The sequence below is a fragment of the Pseudochaenichthys georgianus genome, chromosome 6 (assembly GCF_902827115.2).
Source record: "Pseudochaenichthys georgianus chromosome 6, fPseGeo1.2, whole genome shotgun sequence".
NCBI lineage: Eukaryota > Metazoa > Chordata > Actinopteri > Perciformes > Channichthyidae > Pseudochaenichthys > Pseudochaenichthys georgianus.
In genome coordinates, this window is record NC_047508.1 from 3,351,116 (window position 1) to 3,372,099 (window position 20,984).

The 20,984-nt window shown below is 42.9% G+C and overlaps 1 protein-coding gene across 2 annotated transcripts in view; it reads right to left on the reverse strand.

The window, feature by feature from the left end:
* Positions 1–12,463: 12,463 nt before the first annotated feature.
* smpd3 (sphingomyelin phosphodiesterase 3) overlaps positions 12,464–20,984 on the reverse strand; it is a 124,121-nt gene continuing 115,600 nt past the window's right edge. For both annotated transcript variants that reach the window (XM_034084458.1, XM_071203434.1), the window contains 4 exons: positions 19,870–19,959; positions 17,282–17,345; positions 15,961–16,129; positions 12,464–13,443 (listed from right to left, as the gene is read on the reverse strand). In XM_034084458.1, coding sequence (XP_033940349.1) covers positions 13,342–13,443; positions 15,961–16,129; positions 17,282–17,345; positions 19,870–19,959 — 425 coding nt within the window. In that variant the 3' untranslated portion in view covers positions 12,464–13,341. The remainder of the gene's footprint in view (positions 13,444–15,960; positions 16,130–17,281; positions 17,346–19,869; positions 19,960–20,984) is intronic.

Here is a 20,984-nt window from a genome sequence, read left to right on the forward strand (position 1 = left end):
AGTAAAGGCGATAGCTGTCACTCGGGTAGACGTGGATGCATTTTACTTTTTCTTTGGCTACCTGCTCTTACCCCAAGTGAAGGAGTTCAAGTATCTCGGGGTCTTGTTCTCGAGTGAGGGATCAATGGAGCGTGAGATGGGCCGGAGAATCGGAGCAGCGGGAGCGGTATTGCAGTCGCTTTACCGCACCGTTGTGACGAAAAGGGAGCTGAGCCGGAAGGCAAAGCTCTCTGTCTACCGGGCCATTTTCGTTCCTACCCTCACCTATGGTCATGAAGGATGGGTCATGACCGAAAGAACGAGATCGCGGATACAAGCGGCCGAGATGGGTTTCCTCCGCCGGGTGGCTGGTGTCTCCCTTAGAGATAAGGTGAGAAGTTCGGTCATCAGGGAGGGACTCGGAGTTGAGCCGCTCCTCCTTCGCGTCGAAAGAAGCCAGTTGAGGTGGTTCGGGCACCTAGTTAGGATGCCACCTGGGCGCCTCCCTAGGGAGGTGTTCCAGGCACGTCCAGCTGGGAAGAGACCAAGGGGTAGACCTAGGACCAGGTGGAGGGATTATATCTCTTCGCTGGCCTGGGAGCGCCTTGGGATCCCCCAGTCAGAGCTGGTTGATGTCGCCAGGGAAAAGAAAGTTTGGGGCTCTCTGCTGGAACTGCTACCCCCGCGACTCGACCACGGATAAGCGGGAGAAGATGGATGGATGGATACCTGCTCTTATCAATGGATAGGAGCGGTCAGGGTTCAGCAGCGAGATGCTGCTCTGGCAGAAGCAGTCCACCTTACACTGAGGAATCAAAGTTTGGTGAAATTCTTACCTGCCAGGCTTTTGGATTACCTCACAATTTGTTTTCCCAGTCCTGACAGACCCAGGTCTCCCAACTCCTGTTTTGACACCACACGCATCGGTGTGGTCCGTCTGGCGTCAGCCCCTGCTTCTCACCCAGTGTTTGCTACTGTCCAGGAGCCATTCGCTGGTACTCGTCTGGCCTTTGGAGGTCCACGGAGCCTCCAAACGGCTCCTAAAGGAAGGGGTCGCAAGGCCAGGTTGGCAGCACGAGCCCAAAGGGCCAGGGTTCCAGAACCAGTTCAGCCCCCAGCAGTCATGGTTCCGTGCCCCAGTACCATCCCACATAGCCATGGTACCGTGCTCCAGTACCACCCCACACAGCCATGGATCCGTGTTCCGGCTCCAGTGCCGGTCCCAGCAGCCATGGTCCCTGCTCCGGAACCGGACTTTACAGCCATGGTTCCGGCCCTGGTTCCGGCCTTAGCAACCATGGTTACAGCCCCAGTTCTGGCCCCAGCAGCCATGGTTCCGGCCCCAGTCCTGGTCCCAGCTGCCATAGTCCCTACTCAATTCCTTTCTCAAGTCCCTCCTCTAGTCACTTCCCTAGTCCCTTCTCCAGGCCCCCCTTTAGTCACCTCTCTAGTCCCTCCTCTGGTCCCTTCCCGAGCCCCTCCTCTAGTCCCTTCCCAAGTCCCTTCCCAAGTCCCTTCTCTAGTCCCATCTCCAGTTCCCTCTCGAGTCCCCTCTCGAGTCACCTCTCAAGTTCCATCTCTAGTCCCGCCTCTAGTCAATTCCCTAGTCCCATCTCTAGTCCCTCCTCTAGTCACTTCTCGAGTCCCCTCTCCAGTCTACTCTCGAGTTCCCTCCTTTAGTCCCTCCTCTAGTCCCTCCTTTAGTCCCTCCTCTAGTCCCTCCTTTAGTCCCCTCTCTAGTTCCCCTCTCTAGTTCCCCTCTCTAGTTCCCCTCTCGAGTCCCCTCTCGAGTCCCCTCTCGAGTCCCCTCCTCGAGTCCCTCCTCGAGTCCCCTCTCTAGTTCCCCTCTCGAGTCTCCTCTCGAGTTTCGTTCTCTAGTTCCTCCTCTGGTCCCTCCTCTAGTCCCCTCTGTAGTCCCTTCCCTAGTCCCTCCTCAGGTCACTTTCCTAGTCCCTTCTCTAGTCCCATCTCAAGTCCCTACTGAAGTGCTGTTGGAGGCCCCGCCGACTACTCTTCTGCCGGGGGTCCTGCCAACCCTAAGTCCTGTGTCGTTGGGGGTCCCGCTGACTACTCTCCTGCCGGGGTCCTGCCAACCCTATGTCCTGTCCCGTTGGGGGTCCCGCCGACTACTCTCCTGCCGGGGGTCCTGCCAACTCTATGTCCCGTGCCTTTGGAGGTTCCGCTGGGGATCCTGCCAGCTCTATGTCCAGTCCAGTTGGAGGCCCCGCCATCACCTGTCCTGCCGGGGGTACTGCCAACCCCTTGTCCAGTTCCGTTGGAGGCCCTGCCATCCTCTGTCTCGCCGGGGGTGCTGCCAACTCCTGGTCCCCTTCCGTGGGGGATCCTGCCGAGGCCTATCCCACCGGCTCCGGTTCCTGTTCGGCCGACACCTGACTTTCCCGGCCGGGGCCCTCGCCCTCATGCTCGGCCCCCTGAGTTGGCCCGCGGTGGCCTTCGCCCCTCCATAACCCCCACCCCTCCATAACCCCCACCTTAGACTCTGTCTTGCCCCCGGGCCGTCCGCCCGAGTCCCCCTTCTCGGCTTTTGCCTTGCCCCCGGGCCGTCCGCCCGAGATCCCTTCCTGGTCTTCTGCTGTACCCCTGGGCGGTCAGCTCAGTCCCGTCCTCCTGACCCCCCTCCACCCACCCTGGTGGCTTAGTGAATTTTTTGTCACTTGAATCTGGTCCTGCTTCCTACACACATCGTAACAGTTATGAAGGTTTTTCTGCATGTAAACGGTCTGCAGAGTCACAAACCCTCAAAGTACACCCTGTAGCGAGTAAAACTCGAACACCGAGAAGACCTGTCTATATGCTGCCCCAGAACGCCTCGTTGGACATTTCTCTTTTTCTTCCTGGGTATAGTCACGTGCCCATACCCAAATGGACCCATTGATCCAAATGGACCAATCCGTGGAGCCGTTACGTTAAGTCTGTGGATTGGTCCAAATTGACCAATCCGCGGACTTCCTCACACACACACTCAATCTTTTCTCAGCTGCAGCTCCGCCAATTTTTTTTGCCTGAGACGGCAGTACATTTACTGGTAGTAGAACCTAAAAATCCACTTCGTGTGTCTCACCTGTGGTCATGAAAGATGCGCCATATCCGAAAGAAAAAGATTGCGGATACAAGTAGCCGAAAAGGGTTTTCTTCAGAGTGTCATCTCCCTTAGGGATAAAGTGAGAAGTTCAATCATCCGGAAGGGATTCGGAGCAGAACCGCTTTTCCTTTGACCTTTGAGTCGCAAGTAGCCAGGTGATGTGGTTCGGGCACCTGGTCTGGATGTACCTGGGCGCCTCCTTAGGGAGGTGTTCCAGGCACGTCCAGCTGGGAGGAGTCAGAGGGCCAGACTCAGGACTAGGGGGAAGGGATTATAGTCCATGCTGGCCTGGAGGGGCCTTGGAATCCCCCAGTCAAAGCTGGTTGATGTAGCCAGTGGAAAAGGAAGTTTGGGGCCCGATGCTGGAACTACTATCTCCGCAACCTGACACAGTAAGCGGTAAAAGATGGATGTCTGGATGAATACCTAAAGGAAAAAAGCGATCCCTTTCAATTTAAAAGTAGTCTTTTGATCTATTGTTCAAACAGAAGGTAATCAGTGCAACTTCAATTGATTTCATTATCTACACTTGGGACAGTGAAACAAGCTGAAGACACAATATTTTCATTTACTAGTACTGTATGAAGTTGTTTTTTTCTCTGACGTGGACTATTTACACATCCAGCAAACACAAAGCGTTCACTTAAGGTTGTGTTTCTGGAAATCTTGATTTTAAATGTCTGGCTCTGTTGTCTAGCAGCTAGATGTTAGCTCCGCTGGGCTTGACTGTTTGGTGCTGGGCAGGTAGAGTACAGTGAGCTTTTTCACTATCAACTGCATGCTGCTGCTGAAACATGTTAATGTGAGCGACAAGGCTGAACCCAAACAATAAAACCAAACCAACGGTATAAAGCTTGGTAGGAATGCAGAGTTACATAATACTTGCTGGGTTCTTCTCTATTATAATGACTGTACAATTAACTTGTCATCAATTCTACTGGGAGTTATTTGGAAATAAAACAAAGCCCCCTGAAATATTTCTGTGTTATGATCTTGTGTTAGTCATACATATCTGCGAGGACTTTAGTTTCGGTGTAAGGGGAGTTTTTACGCTTCACAAAGCACCCAATGTAAATCTCTAATGCTAGACCTTTCCCTCTGTTCATGAAAAGCAGAAGGACCTCTAAACATCTTCTTTCACTTCTTCATATGTAGTCCTTTAAAAGAGAAAAACAAAGGGTTCCTTTTTGGGTTGACCTTAATGTTGTTTTAAATAGCGGCCTCAAATGAATGCCTTAGACCCAGTGATATTTCATATGTGATATTCATGATACATGATATTTATACCTCAGTAAAACTTGTGGTCAGCCAGTGCTTCAACTAACCACAAGTCAGTGGTACAAATATAACAATCACTTTTAGCTGTTGAAATAAATAGTTGTCTAAAGTATGAAATGAAAATGAACCGAGACTGCACAGAGCTAAACAAAAAACGACACAAAGACACATATAAAGAGAGAAACGTATTTGTTTTAAAAAAGCAGAAGAAAACAAGCAGTTTGTTGAAGAAGCTAAGAAAGAGAAAAGCATCGATTTCATAATCATTACAGAAATGACAGGATTGAACAAGAAATTAAATCAAGTAGAAAAATATCAATAAAAAAAAAACATGAATAGAAACAAATCATAGAAAATCAAAACCAGAAAAAGTATAGCAAAGTGATGCATCACAATACATGTTAGTACTTATGTTTTATCCATAGCCACAGCACCTTCAGATTAACCTACTGTGAGCTGTGTGTGGGTCTGTGTGGCGCCTGTTGAGGCTAAGAAATCATTTAAATGCTAGGACTGCTTCACTCTGGTTGCTTGATTGTCTCTAGCATATCATGTATCATGAGGCAGAGGTGATTTCTGCTCCCCAAATAACAATGAAACACTATACCTCTGTGGAAAATCCCTGATCCATAATATACTATCACCATAGTTTACAGAATGGCTTTATAATAGAACTAACATATTTCACTCAACAATCACGTTTGAAGTCTTTGTAACTGGCAATCTTTGTATGACATTGGGCGAGGGTAAAGTAGCAAAATACATGATTTACTTAAACGGTGAGAACGAAACGAGGCCATGCCTCATTATGCTAAGGTGGTTGTTATTGCTGTGCATCTGACGTTGTTTGTAATGTTCCTGCCTTTTCACCTTTAATTGTCCTTTGAAATATTCCAGTTCTGCTCAGAGATAAGAAATGAAGCATTCCACCATCTTTATCATGGATGCCACATATTACTTTTATAGTGGTCATTTTACTCAGTTAATAATTTGTAATAAGCTGCACAATGACATATCCCTTAATATTTAATTGGGGAAATTGACTATTTGTAATGTAAAAGAGGTTGCACGACTGATGAAAAGTTACCCTCGGTGCGTTTTAGCATCTCCCAGCACATTTCTTTAACTCAAAATGTACTGATTTGATTCTGTCTAGCTCTCATCAATGTAGCTCAGCATCACATACAACTGATTTCAGTGAAATAACATCAGATTAACCCACTAAATATACAGCACCAGACAGGAGACAGCTAGTAAAGATTAGCTGGTCAAAGTCAAATTTAATGTCAATCTTTCAGTTTGTGTGTACAGACGTGTGAAATGACGTTTCCAACAACAAACATTAGCTAATGAACATTAGCTGGTAAACATTAACTAGTTAACATTAGCTAGTGAACATTAGCTAGTTAACATTAGCTAGTGAACTTAGCTAGTACACATTAGTTGGTAAACATTAGCTGATGAACATTAGCTAGTAGACATTAGGGTACCACTTTACAATAAGGCTATCCTTATAAAGGATTCATAAAGGGTTTATTATTAGGTTATGAATTAGGTTGTAAACACTTTATTAATCATTAAGAACCATTTATAAACCAGTTCTAACATAGTTTTCATACATCAACACAGGCTCACTATTTGGCAAGATGACTAAACCTTATATTGGCTACTTAGCGAGAATCAACTCAGTGAGCAACAGATACCAAGGATGCTGGCTGATGAAGAAGACGAAGTAAGCTAAGTAGTCAATATAAGGCTTAGCAGTACAGATTAGGGATGGGAATTGGAAAGCAAATGTATATTCGAATATTCGACCCCCCAAAAAACGGTTAACCGAAATGTACATATCCTATAAAAAAAAATTGGGTAAAAAAAATGATTTCAAAAAGATTTTCAGAATACATTTTTAAATTTTTTACCCAATTTATTTTCAATAATTTTTGGAAATAATTACATACATGTTCAAATAAGTGTAGAAACCAAGTCGAATTTGTCAAATGTATTGAACTGGTGACAGCTATAGGCCTACAGCTTTCATGTGCGGAGGCGATTCACAATCAGAACAGCTGTAGAGAAGACCCTCTCAGCTGGAACGGAGGTTGCGGGTATAGCAAGGTACAGTATAGCATGTATATATAAGTTTAATTTGGAATAGTTTGACCTCTACACCGCACTCCCTAACCTGGTCGAAATATTTCCACACATTACTCCTTTTTGACGCCATGTCTGTTGTGTAGGACTCTTCTACGACTGGTAAAATATGTTGAATACCGGCAAAACGAAATCTCTCCAGTCAAAATGTCTATGTACTTTGCCGCCACACACGGTTGCCAAGCAGCGCTTATTGTTGTTTAGGCTGGCCACTCATGTGTCGCGAGTGTTGACAGGGGGCGGGGGAGCACGCTCATGAACTGTTAGCGCCGGAACCTCACAACGGCTGCGGAGCGCATTTGCGCCACATTTGGGCCTAAGATGAGGTTTGAGTCTGCGTGATCTGCGTGTAGGGAGGGGCAGCAGCCATATCGTTAGTTAGAACTAGCTAGATCTGATGGATTTGGACATAAACACGAGTGAAGTATGACGGCCCGTCCACACAGCGGCGTGCGTTGACGCTTGCCGGCGGGCGTGTCTGACACTCGACCAACAACCAATCACATGAATCTCCCGCCCCTGACACACAAGCAGCGGTTTGATTGGCTAGAGCTTGTACTGGCATATGATTCGATTGGCTGACGCCTCACCGAGGCGTCAAAAGTTGAACATTGCTCAACTTTTGCAGGGAGCCACGCCAGCTACGCTCCACGTCGCTTCCCACGATGCATTTCGGCTAAAAGTGACGTCACCCCATTCAAAGTGAATGGGGAAGCGTCAACGCACGCCGCTGTGTGGACGGGCCGTAAACGGACGCGAGAGAGAGAGAGATCAGCACCTGCAGCTCTACCCGCTGTGAGGGACCGGTGAGCGGAGCAAAACACACCTTTAGACGTCAACAAACACATTTAGCTATGGCACTGTCGTATACATTGAATTATTCAATTTGATAATATGTAATCAACTTAGGCATCACTCCCAACATTTTTTTTTTTTAATACAAATATTCATAACTCATATTCGAATACATGAATAATTATTCTAATACCTGAATAATTTCGAATATTCGATTAATCGTTCCCATCCCTAGTACAGATAGATGTTGGCTCACTATTTGGCAAGCAACCAGTCACAGTTGCCCTGTTTATCTTATAAAAGCTTATTAATGATTTATAAAGTGTTCACAACCTAATTAATAAATGAACAAAATATTCGTAAACCCTAGTCTTATTGTAAAGTGGTGAGTATTAGCTAGTAAACAGAAATTGTCAATTGAAATGTCAAATGTTAGAAATCCGCTGTTTATTATTTAAAGTTTTACGTCCGATTCGCTCCTTTTTTCCTCTCTGTACACAGCTCCAGTTTGGGCATTGGCCTGTCGTCAGATTTCATTTTTAGTTGCTGCTGTAGCAGAAGTTTAGTACAATTATTTTTGATGAAATACTCCAAATCTCCACCCTCCATAATTGCATTCGCTTCAGTTGCTTGCTACTTTTTAAGGGCGGTGATACAGTACGAACTGAAGTTGATGCGATTTGATTGGATTGTGAGGCATGAAGTGAGCCTCATCTGATTGGTCAATCCCTCAATTTTTTTTCACCAAGGGAAGCCAATTTCGGCTAGCCTCCTCTCGCAACAAGTGCAATCTACTGTCACCATAACATCTAGAGGGGCGCTGTTTCACTCTTTGTAAAATACTCAATGAGAGTGGGGGAGAGATGGGCCGGCAGAATAATTACCGAAACTAAACGAAGTGTTTTTATTTATTTATTAAAATTATAACTACAATCCAAAATGCAGGGGAAACCAAGCCCTTGGCCTCCAGGAGAAAACACCACTGAGTTCAAGGGATAATTCTCACCCACCTCTTGCTCTTGCCCTGCACGTGTGCCAGTTGAGCTGGTTCTTCCAGCAGCTCAACTCTCTGTCCCTCATCATGAACGCAGGAGGCTGGCTGTATATCTGAACTCGCGCCCTCATCATTCTCTTCATCATCTTGCACGTGTTCTAAGCTGCTGCTGATAGTGCTTGTAGCAGCGCTGCTGCCAAAAAGGTCTGTCAATTTGCGACATTTATATGCTTCACCTGCGAGTGACTTCACCTTTTTTTCTCTTGCCCTCTCGGCCCCACCTTTTTCTTTTCGTTTTCTTTGATTTGTATCCATGTTTTTTCATTCTCCCTGTCTGCCGCGGCGTTTAATCCCTTCTCTTCGTGTGGCCGGTATTTTTTCTTCTTTGTGTGTGAATATTTGACAGATAAGAACCACACAACTGCATTAGTTGTGTGGCCCTTGACGACCGGCCGTTCTGTGGTTCTCCAGATTCTCCAGATGGCCAGTCCGCCCCTGCACCTAGCTAACACATTTTCATCATAGTTATCATTAGGAAGATTGCCTTCAACCTTGGGAGTTCATATTTTCTCCCAAAACTTGAACAAGTCCCTACGTTACTGAGGTGTCAGGGCCTCCCATCATTTAACCTTAGGTTAGAGCTCAGAATGAACACACAACACCGACACAAACCAATCGTCCGCCATTACACTTTCACCTTTAATCAGCTTTGTTGCCCACCACTTTCTTCAGCTGGTATAAAAAAATACTAAAACAGAAAAAATAGAAAAAGACAATAGACTAACTATTGAATATAATACCCCAACGAGTCAACCCAGTCTCACGGCATTTCGTGTAATAGTCACGAAATTAATTGAATCTATTGATTCGTGTTCACCAACACGATCTTCCCATTTTTTTTGTGTCACACAGAACGATTTTAAAAGCAATGCATTTCTATTGGTAATGTGTTTTGTGCCTGCACCACGTCTTTTTGTCCGGTCGGGTCTTGGAAGACCGGAAGCTGTGTGGTTCATAAAAACATGTTCTTACTCAATATCAAGCCATGATTATTGTTTTTATTTTTTAAATTGTATAATGTCTGACTTTTTTTGCCATCCACGAGGAAAATAAATGGGGCTCAGAATACTGAAATCTGTATTTTTTAAATATTTTTTTCCTTCTAATGGTTATTATTTGGTGCAGGCACGAAACATACTACCAATAGAAATACATTGCTTCTAAAATTGTTCTGTCAGAATACTGAAATCTGTATTTTTTAAAATCTGTTTTTCCTTCTAATTTGTTATTATTTACATTGCTTTTAAAATCGTTCTGTGTGACACGAAAAAAATGGGGAAATCGTGTTGGTGAACACGAATCAATAGATTCATTTTGTGACTATAACACGAAATGCCATCGTGTGGACACTTCAGATCTCTCCATGCTTGATTATGAATGTTTTGGCAGTATTTAGATTGTGTAATTAAATTTAAAAGGAAAGGTTCAGAATACATTGGCTACCACTGTGCTTGTAACAGCGTGTAACAGCGTGTTTACCCTAAAAGCAGATTCTCTGGGAAATGGTGGCAACTTTCTGTTACTCACCATAGATTGTAGAGTATATACATTACTTCTTACCAATAACTGAAATGTAATCCCTCTGGACCCATATCTGAGAAGTCATCCTTTAAAAAAAACATAAATTGAAAAAAGCACAGATACGTATATTAGTCATTATTTTCACAATGACTCATACAAAGAGTGTCATAGCAGCCAGGTGACATGTAGACTCATACTGCATGTGAAAATGACAGAACAACTAATACGGTCACATAATAAGCAGTTTTATACTCCTGAAACCTTGTGTGTTCATCCTTTGTTACCACTCAGCACAGTGTTATCCGAGAAATACCAAATTGGCACATTTGTTTTGAAAAAACTAACACGAGAGATGTCCAAATATACACAAACATCCGTGTTGAAATGTAATAAAATTCTCTCTGGTGCCATGTAACGGTTGTAAACATTTTTCTCCGTGCAGACCATGGAAATCAAACAGTGTCTGTAAACCTAAACTCTTTCTGTAATGCATGTTTTTATTGAGACAAACAGGCTTCTTCATTTCCCATACACATCCCTAAAAGTAATATACAGCACAGTTTGGTAGTTGTCTCCTATTGACTGATGACGACATGGGCACAACCATAATCCATATGTTCCCAGTACAGTATATTATAGTTCTGGAGTCCTGCTAACAGTTCTGCTTCCATTGTTTTTTAAAGTTTGAGGTGATGGTAGTGGCCTACCACTCAATACAGCTGTTCACACCAAAGAAACATTTCTGCAGTTTTAGTATCTACATGTGTCTCAATGGTTACTGACTGATCACGGCTCTTTACAAAGTTCCAGCTCCTGTTTGACACCATGGCCTGTAACAGATTGGGAGTTAAAGGATCATTTATAGATGATGCATTATTATGAGTTATAATGTTTTAAGTGCACTGTTGTCCGACCAGTAACTGAAGCAGTGTGGGGATAAAGTAACGTAAGGACTGGTGAGGGAGAAGAACTCTGAAGGTGTGTTTAGACTGAATGAGAAGCACATTTTTAGCCTTGTGCTATTTGTGCAATGTTGAATGCTGGACTATGTGCACAGTTTGTTTATTTGCCTCAAAAAGCTATTAGTTCATAGCTGACAACCGCTAGCTGTAACTTGCTAGCAACATAAGTACAAGATATGACTTCTAGCCCAGTTATTCCTTGTTTTTTAACAAATATTTCTCCTATTTTGAGTATATTTGTAGTTAGTTTATGAGTTAGAACCATAAAGCCTTACATGCAGTCTGAACACACCTGAAGTTATGTGGCATTGTAGTAATACATTTCATCTATTAATGTACTTGCTATGATGTTTATGTATTTATTACCTTTTGGTTGTCTTCATCTCTGTGACTGTTTACATTTTTTGTGTACCTAAACTTGGCATATTGTCAAAAATGTCCCCAAGATGTTTCTGTATTAAGATGTTTTGCAGTTGCGTCACAATGTTATCATGCTCTTCCATTCGACAGCTGGCTGCGCTCAAACCGAAAACCTGCCTGGATACTGTATGTTGGCCTATGATCAAATCAGACAAGAGGGCCGTTTCTCAATCGCGAGGATGCTGGCTTGGTAGTCATGCACTTCCAAGTCACTTCCTTCAGAAACGAAGCCAGTATGCTTCCAAGCCACGGCTTCGGAAAACGAAGAAGAATGGAACAGATTAACAAGTGTGCCACTCTCTCTAACGGTTTTAACATAAACTGTACCGAAAGTAAATACCTCACGATGTCTATCTAATTATGAACTTGCTTTACTTTCACAGAACACATTTATGGTGATAACAAATGTAAAAAAGTAACATATTTACCAACACATGTTCTACGCCACTACATACTTACATTTAAATGTGTGCTGCGTCGGTTCAGCCATTCTCCACAAGGGTTTTTGAAATTGGTCCGTGCGCAAAGCATTGTGGGGATTTTAAGAACGCGAAGACTACCCATGTGCAGCCTCGAAATTTCCCCCAAACCAAGGACGCGGCCTCGATGGAATTCCAAGTATGCTGGAGATTGAAACAGTCCTTCGGCGGCACTCGATGACGTAGTATCCTTGAAATATTGGCTTGGAAGCCAGTGTCCTCGAGATTGAGAAACGGCCAGTGATTGCTTGCTAACCAGATAGCTACATTGGTTTGACAGCTAAAGCTAGTTAAACGATATCGATTCTCTCAAAGATATCTAAGTCAAATGTTGTCATTTGCGAAGTTTCAATATGGCTGCCAGAGGGTATTTGACATCACCTGAAGACCCCCTGTACATAATGTGTGCCTTTGAATGTTTCTGTGAATCCCTTTATGTGTATTCATCGGTAGAGTGAATTCTCACATGCACGTACAGTATGTCACACTGGTATACAGTAACTGTGTGTTTCAGGGCAAAATGCTTCTCGACTCATCAAGCAGCCAGACTCAAGCAAGCAAGTGTATCAAGACTCTATATTAATGCTGTAAACTGATACCGTTTCCCATCATGCATCCGCAAAGCCTCAGTTCCTGTTATTACACCAACAATTCTGGTCTATCTGTACCAGTCATGGCTAAAAAACAATCTAAAACCATTGAAAGGCATCCATCAAATAACTTTTTCTCCAATTTGATGTCTCTTTATACAATACCTCTTTTTAAAAACATACCATATAGTATTAAACAGGCATTTAAACTCCCTATAAAAGTGTTGTAGCGACAATAGAAATTGTATCTTATTATTTTTCTTTGTTTTTTAGAAAAAAAGACACTTGTTGAGGTTCCTGGGACTGAGGGGGGAGTAGCAGGATGAATGACCGACAGCCATTCAGGAAGGAGCACGACACAAGGACACACACGGTCAGTGTAAAGGCCAGTCATAGCTGTACGCTTCTCTCCTATCACTTATATTATGTGTGTTTTTCTTTTATACACAGTCACTAAAGTATATCCAACTGTCCCTGAAGGAAGAATCATCAAAAAAAAGAATCATAATCATAACTACGGCTAAACAGATCCCATAAAAGAAGTGGGTTAAAATTGGCTACATAAAACAATTCACGCTAAATAAAACCCTATGGATTCAGTTCAGTGTTGGAGGAGAAGAGTGTGGAATATTCAACAGTCAAAATGTCACATTGTGTTTGTGTGTTATCTACTGAATGTAGTATGTGTGTGGGTGGTTTACCCAGGAAGATAACAAATCTTTCTGGCTTTCCAAACTGAACTCCCCTGCTTATCTCTCCCCTCCACAGTCTTTCTCTTTGAAATCACTCCCCTGCTGCTGATCTCCTCCACCTCCTTTAAATCCATTCATCCACTGAGCGCTCTCGCACTGATTCATCCGTCCATTTGCTTTCCCCTCAATCCTCTGGCAAAACTGAATGTTGTCTCTCTCATGCAGCTCCGTATCTGTAAACTCTTCATCTCCTCGTCTCCTCTTGGTCATCTGTCACTCCTCCATGGCAGTATTTAAAAAAAGCTCAGGCGGTCAATCTAAGGTTCCTCTTCCCCCGTGGAAACAGCCAACCGCATGGCCACAGAGAGGTGGTCAGTGAGGCCGGCCAACTGGGTAACGAAACTGAACTCCTCGATGTCCTGCAGGAGGAAGAGAAAAGAACCGTCATCAAGATCTCCTTTATTCTGGGGAAATGTAAACGTTTCTCAATGGATTTTGTAGCCAATTGAAGACAACGTAACAAGCTGAAAACTTCTCACATACCATCATGTAAAGTTGTTATAGCGAAGGCGTAAGCGAACAGTCATGGTTTTTGCTGTAGAATATTGATTTTCTCAAATTACACTGAACAGACAGCTGGTGTTAGCGAGCTAGCTAGCTAGCAATGCTCATTAGCAGTACCAAATAGACTGCTTAATTTACCCAATGTTCAATTTACCCTATACAATGACCAGTGGCTTCTACACACAGTTTCATTGCAGGCAGTAAACATTTATAAAATAAAATAAAATGAATGTAGCGTTTAGCCTTAGGTCCAAGGTCAGCTTTTGACATGTACTTGTGATGTGTCTTTGGAAACTCCCCTTAGTACATAGCCATGTTGTGCACAGTGAACACTTGTGTAGTGTTTGAATTTAACCTGGGTAGGGATTTTCCAACCGCACCCAGCTGCTGTATCCTCACTGGAATGACAATTGTTGCTGTTAGCTTGCTAGTAGCTAGATAGCAATAATCATACCAGATCATTATAGACTGCTCAATTTTCCCGATACAATGACCAGTGGCATATTTTTCGACATCAGTATAGTGGTACATTACTAAAAGCTAAGATGTTAGCACATAGGGTATTTACATATATCAACACTAGAATTGTTTTAAACCATGTGGTCAGTGTGCAATGAACAAGCTTCCAAACTGAAGGTTTTGGAGAGTTAGGGAGAACTGCAGCTTTGAACTCTGCAAATATGTAAGTAAGAGTAACATCTTTCAATAGAATATAGACATTGAATACACGTATACAGTAAGTAGCTAGTTGTAAGCAGATACGAGTCTTTACTAATGTTTTTGTCAATACATAACTCCTCCAGTAAGGCACCTTACAGTGGAGGCTGCCATATACCAGATCATTTATAGTCAAAAATTACATATTTCTTAATTTTTTTAATTTATCCTTTATTTATCCAGGAATGTCCCATTGAGATACAAGATCTCTTCTTCCAGGGAGTCCTGACCAACACGGCACACAACAAGTTTCAACATAAAACAAAGGCATTAAACAAAAAAAACATACAATTCAAATATAAATACAGAAGGCCATTTGTGCAGTGGCAAGAAACATAGGTTACATTATTATTATATATAAATAAAACTGAATAGTATACACTTAAAATGTTCTTATATTCGATTACAACGACATATTAGAATCTTAAAATAAACACATGTTTATATATTGCTGTTTTAATGAAGAATGGTTCTAGTTCAACTACTACACTACATGATCAACAGAATCTGGCCACTAATATAATATCACTATTTGTATTACTATTACTTTTACTATCACTATTTCTATGAATACTAGTGGTGGGCTTTTAATTAAATGTATGTACTGCTTCTTCTTCTATCATCACAAATATTGCCATAATAATTGACATTTTATACTATCTTTTTTGATTGAATGTTTTCAGATCTGTATTAGCATCAATGGAATGAGTTTAATCATGTGGCAATACTACAAAGAGTGCTCCGACATAAAATGAGTACACAGAAACAGCAATGGTGCAATAACATGTGTAAAGAAAAAGGGTTTGAGGTGTAGTTATGAGGAAGGATAACCACATTATATTTGCTGATTTGCTCAGCGGCAGTCAGTGTGAAGTGAAATGATGTCGCAGTTACTACGTTGGGGCAGCAGGGGGCATCAGGAGAGCGAGAGGAACGGAGATGTGCTCTCTGTAAATGATTGGTTTGTTTTTTCAATCCTCTCCAATCCCTCACACAGACAGGCAGCCAGGACAGTGCTGCCCTCATTCCTCTTCTCTCCACCCTGTGGATGTTTTTCAGTGTCTCCTCTCTAAATGTAATGTCTTTAAATCTTTTTATCCCTTCAAATGTTCTCCTGCAGAATGAGATCATTTCCCTTGGCTCCGGAAAAAAAAGTGTCTTGTTGCCAGGAAATGAATCAGGGCATAATAAGGCACATCACCTCCCCGCTGACAAGAAAATGATAGGCAATTCAACAGTTTGTGCACTTAGTTTCTGTAAATGGAAACAACAATTTCCCCCTATTAGCAGCCTTATTCAATGGTGAAATTAATTTTGATTCACAGATTTATGTGATGACACATACCAGAATACTCTGGGATGTAAGTTTTTAGTTTTTTATTCCAAAAGTTAGATGAGAAGATGGATTACTCATATCTGTATGCTATCTATTAATCCAGTACCATCTGACAGTAGATCTGTTTATGAAATAAATAGCGTGCTAGCAAGAAAGCAAATATTTGGGATAATTTCCCTGGATAAAATATTTGTTATCGTAACTTGAAAGAAATAAAACTGGATGTCAAGGAGTTACATTTCTGGTCTTAATTTGATACAATTAATAACGGTAGGCTTGATGTCCACACATTATTTTCCTATAATGCTCTGAACCATACCAGTTTCCAGTCCGGCTGCAGGCCCTCGTCGCTGTACAGCATGTAGTCGATCCGCCGCCCGTTGCCCTTCAGCGGGATCTTCCTCCCCTTCTGACTGCTGGCCGGACACTGGCTCTTACTGGGAGGAAACACCAGGTACTCCTTCCTCCCCTCCTCGTTCTCCATCACTCTGAGACACAAAGGGATGGATCAGCAAATGTAAGGTAACACACAGGAGTTGCTGGTAGTAAAACATAATAACAAAAAATATTACAGAGTTGTGTGATTCACACATTTGGACTGTAGTGTTTAGGTCAGAGATCAGTTTTGGACTAGCATTTCGATTCTGATACTTCCCTTAGTACACTACCAGGTTGTGCATTGTGAACAAGAATGCAGTGCTTGAATTTCCACTGTGTAGTGTTGCATCAAACCGTACACAGCTGCTGTGCCCTCTCCAGACAGAACTCTAGCTAGCGAGCAATGCTTGTTCGCAGTAGCAAATCATTACAGATGGCTCAATTAACCATATAACATTAACGCTGGCTTCTTTACAACAGAAAAAAACCCACATGTATAACTTTTCTTTGTACAGTGTGTACAGTGTTCCACACTAAACGTGTTGACTGCTATGAGAACACCATCCGGGTAGGCCTACTACCATATTACGCATTGGGACACATTTAAACGCTCAAAATGACACATGCAGGCAGAAGTATGTGATTTGAGTCACAGCATTAGAGTTCTAATGAAGTTTAATAGTATATTTTTCCTGATGCCTTTAGTTCTATTTCCAGTCATAGAGCTGCTGCTGAGTGTACTACTGCCTGTTTTCCTGTTAGGGTACGGAAGGTGTTACATTCTAGTGCTGTCCACCAACATTTTTACAGAATAGTGTAAGGCACTGCAATATGATCCCTTCAATTTCCATTCTGGCAAAAGACAACTCATCATATACCCTGCACTTAAACAGATACACTTTTGACCAACAAGTTAGTCATTTCAGTCAGAGATAACACAATCATCTGAAATAATTAAGCTATAGTTACTCTATTGCACTGCTTTATGTCTTTTTTTGTGTTAAGTATACTGTGTTGTCTTCGGAGCCTGGGTCTTTAATTGTCATTGCCAAAACTACGCTGTAGCTATTGTGCATATGACAAAAAGCATTTGAAAGTTGAATCATTGTTGATGTTAAGTTATAGGTTAGGGAATGAATGGAGGACTACTTTAACTTATTTTTTAGAATAACGGCTTATACGATCTAGTTAAGTTAGAGACCTGTCTGTAGTGGTTGTGTTCAAGGTTTGTAGAAGTGTGTGTGTGTGTTTGTGTGACTCACTTTTGTAAACTTTCAGGTGAGCTGACCTCGTCGTCATAAAGGCCGCTGGGATCCAGTAGAGTACCTGTTGGAAGAGACAGTTAAATGCATCACTGCGCAGACAGACACATGTTCCCGATTATTTTGACTGACAAGTCCACTCTCCTCTTAACCCCTCATTAAATACCCCCACTAGTGTGGATTGTGTATCAGTTTTAGCCCCCTATTGTCGGTTCTGAGCTTCCTTGAGTCCAGTGAAGGCACCCTGGGCTGCCCCTGGCCAACTTGTGGCTCCACGCAAAGTTATATGATGAGGCCCTCTGTGTCGCGAGCGTCGACGTGCTAGTGGAGCCTCGCAGCGGCAAAACTGTGGCGCGCTTAGTCTGTAGGTGCGCCACATTTGCGCCTCCCTCCGCAAAATGAAGATCCCTCCACAAGATGAGGCCCCCTCCGCGAGGTGAGGCCCCGCGCAGTCTGTGTGATCGGCCTGTAGGGAGGGGCGGCCCTGCACCCTGGAGATAGAAGTGTTTTTTTGGCTGGGTTGTATTTGTTTCTGTGCCGTTCACATTGATCTAGTGTATGCTTTACAATCCTCCCCCTCACTATGAGGACCAGCTTCTTCCTTTGTAGCTAAAAGTACCACTAGTGCTTTTCATTGTGGCAAAGAAGGCGTCGTCAGCAGACTTTGTTCTGAGAGCTTAGAGCTCCATCTTTATCTTCCACTCGCCTGTCATCCAGAAACATAGCAGAGAAAGGAGCACTCAGAGATCCTTTTGACGGAGAGGATGTGAGGCTGTGGGCTGGATAATATGGTTATAATGCCCCGATGAAGAGAACAGCACTCTGAAGTTACAGCAGTCAATTCACAGGTGAGCATGATGCACAGCCTCGTCACACAGCTGTACTACTTTCAGCTTCAGGGGGCTAACATATCTACAGGTACTCTGCCCTAAAAGAGTAGTGCAGGAATGAGTCATAAAATCCAAAATTGTGTGAGCAATGTACCACTACCTGTTCCCTGGACTTGAAGTTACATTTTTTCTGATTGTCTTTTTAGCTAGAAGCCTGAAATAGAATCCGTGGTTGATAAGCTGAGAAGATTTTCACGTTTTGTTCTACGACATAAAACACATAGTAAATACTCCACTAGTAAATGTCTGAAGTTTCTATGTGCCTTAAAAACAGCGGTTGCTAACAATTGTCTAAATGAGACCACTGTATGTCATCACGCCAAACATTAGCTGTCCTTAGCTTAGCGGTGTTTAAGTAAAGTCATGTGAACCTGTTGTGGTTCCTTTATAGCCTAAAGTTAGCTTACTTCTGACGTTATTGCCATATGTGTTTGCCACATGTTATTTTCTGCCCTTTTCTGAAAAACCCATTGCTTTTGGTCGAGGGAGCCCTTGTGATGCTAACTTCTTGCTCGCCCAGAAAAATACGTCATCACTGCTCCACTCTATAACTTGTGGCCTCACCAAAAAGCTGTAGTATATGTGTGGGGAGTAAATAAATATTGTTTTTTTATGTCAATTTTGACCACAACTCCTAAAAAACATGGGATTGCACAGATACTTTTGTTGGTTTGTTGGTTTACATGTTTAATCTGCAATCAGACATGAAAACACATCACCAAAACAGCTTTCTCAGTTATGATGGGAAAAGATGAGGAACGATGAGAGATTTTTACTGAAACATTTAATTTTCACAACTTCAAACGTGTGAGTTTTACTTCAGTATCCCCACTTTTAACCATTGAGTGGTCGGAGGCATGCATGCCATCATTCCAAGGGGATTTGAATGCAGCATAATTTTCCTGTTTATTTGGCTGGCTGGGTCGTCAGAATTAGAAGGTTCCAGCAGTTCTCAGAGTTTATGAAATCTATTGACACCATCAGAACAATATGCTCTCTGTGTCTCTTTTTGAAGCTTTATGAAATCTGATAAGCTTTCTGCCCTTTATTTCATTGGTTCACTGATCCGCACTTCTTCTCCTGCCTCTTTCTTCCTCTCTTGTCTAATAGCAGCCAAACGGGAGGCTCAGGTCTATTCCTCTGGCTCACTGCGCAAAATGTCCCTGTCCAAATAAATAAGCCCTTCTCTAAACGAGCCCTTTCACTCTGTTCTGCCCACACTGTCCCAGAAATACCGCTGGCCTAAATAACATTTTGCATCCAGACCAAAACCCTCCAGTGTTTACTTCACTAAGGCCACGTGTCAGCACGCAGCATTTATATTCCCACAGTAGGTGCAACCTGATTTAGATCAATCTGTGTGTATGGATCAACACACTGATGTGTGTGTGTAGCAGGACCTCCCTTTTATTGTGTAACATTAAATCCTGTTTTGAGGATTAGTTTGGGGTATTTAGGTCTTTTTTATCTGTGAATGCATACATGTGTTGGATATATTAGAAATACAGTACATGTGATGGTGTCCCAGATCTAGTGTGTGTTTGTGTGTGGCGTGTGGAGGGGATACAATTAATTCTTATACTTTCCCTTATTATTTTTAAACACAGTTTGGATTGTGTATCAGTTTTAGCCCCCTATTGCTTGGTTCTGAGGTGTGTGTGTTTGTGTGTGTGTGTGTTTGTTTGTGAGTGTGGTTACCCAGAGCCCATGGTTTGTCCTCCCCCGGACCCAGGCGACAGGGGTCCTTGTATTGAGTAAAAAGTGCATGCTGCTGCTCCAGCTTGTCCTCTGGAAAACACCGGAGCACAGGCAGAGATTAATTTAGACTTCAGTCCAAACACAAGAGTAACACATCTCTGATTCTTTTCTGCCAGATCTGGCAGAAAAAATTAAAAGCGTAGAAACAACTAAAGGGGAAGATACAGACCTCTGGAATCAAAACAATAGCTCTTTCTTCCTCACACCAGTCGAAGAAAAATAAATCATAGACACTGTACGGAAATGTAAAAGTAAATCCTCGACCGATTGGAATAATATTGATATGATTATAGTAAAAAACATTATTGAAGAAATTGCAGAACCATTGACACATCTCTTTAACTTGTCTTTTCAATCTGGTAAATTCCCAAATAAAATGAAAATAGCTAAAGTTATACCATTTCATAAAACTGGGGATAAACACCGTTACACCAATTACAGACCGGTTTCTTTGCTCTCCCAGTTTTCCAAGATCCTTGAAAAGGTTTTTACAAAAAGAAACATGGAAACACATCAGCTTTTGGACGACAGTCGATATGGATTCAGGAAAGACAGATCAACATCTATGGCACTAAAGCCCCTGTCACACTGTCCCGAAATTGACACCCGATGGACACACGATAAAGGAAATGTTCAAATTCGGCTCTGATCGTAACAACATCGCGCCATTCGTGAGGGCATCTTAAGCCATCGTATGACCGTCGGTGGAGTTTCTCAGGCTCCGGCAGCAACTTCGTGAGCGGCAACTTCGTAAGGCACTCGTGAGGGCATCTTGTCGAATCGTGTCATCTTCGTGTTATCATCGGTGCCATCGGGCATTCGCCCTCACTCTGATCGGGGTGAATGCCCGATGGCACCGATGATAACAACATGCCCTCACGATGGCCTTACGAAGGGCAAAATTGACACACAACACGGAAATGAACCTTCGCAAGGTCCTTTGGCAATTTTTTGGCATGCCAAAGATTTTCCCACCGCTCACGAAGTTGCTGCCGGAGACTGAGAAACTCCGCCGGCGGTCATACGATGGCTTAGGATGCCCTCACGAATGGCCC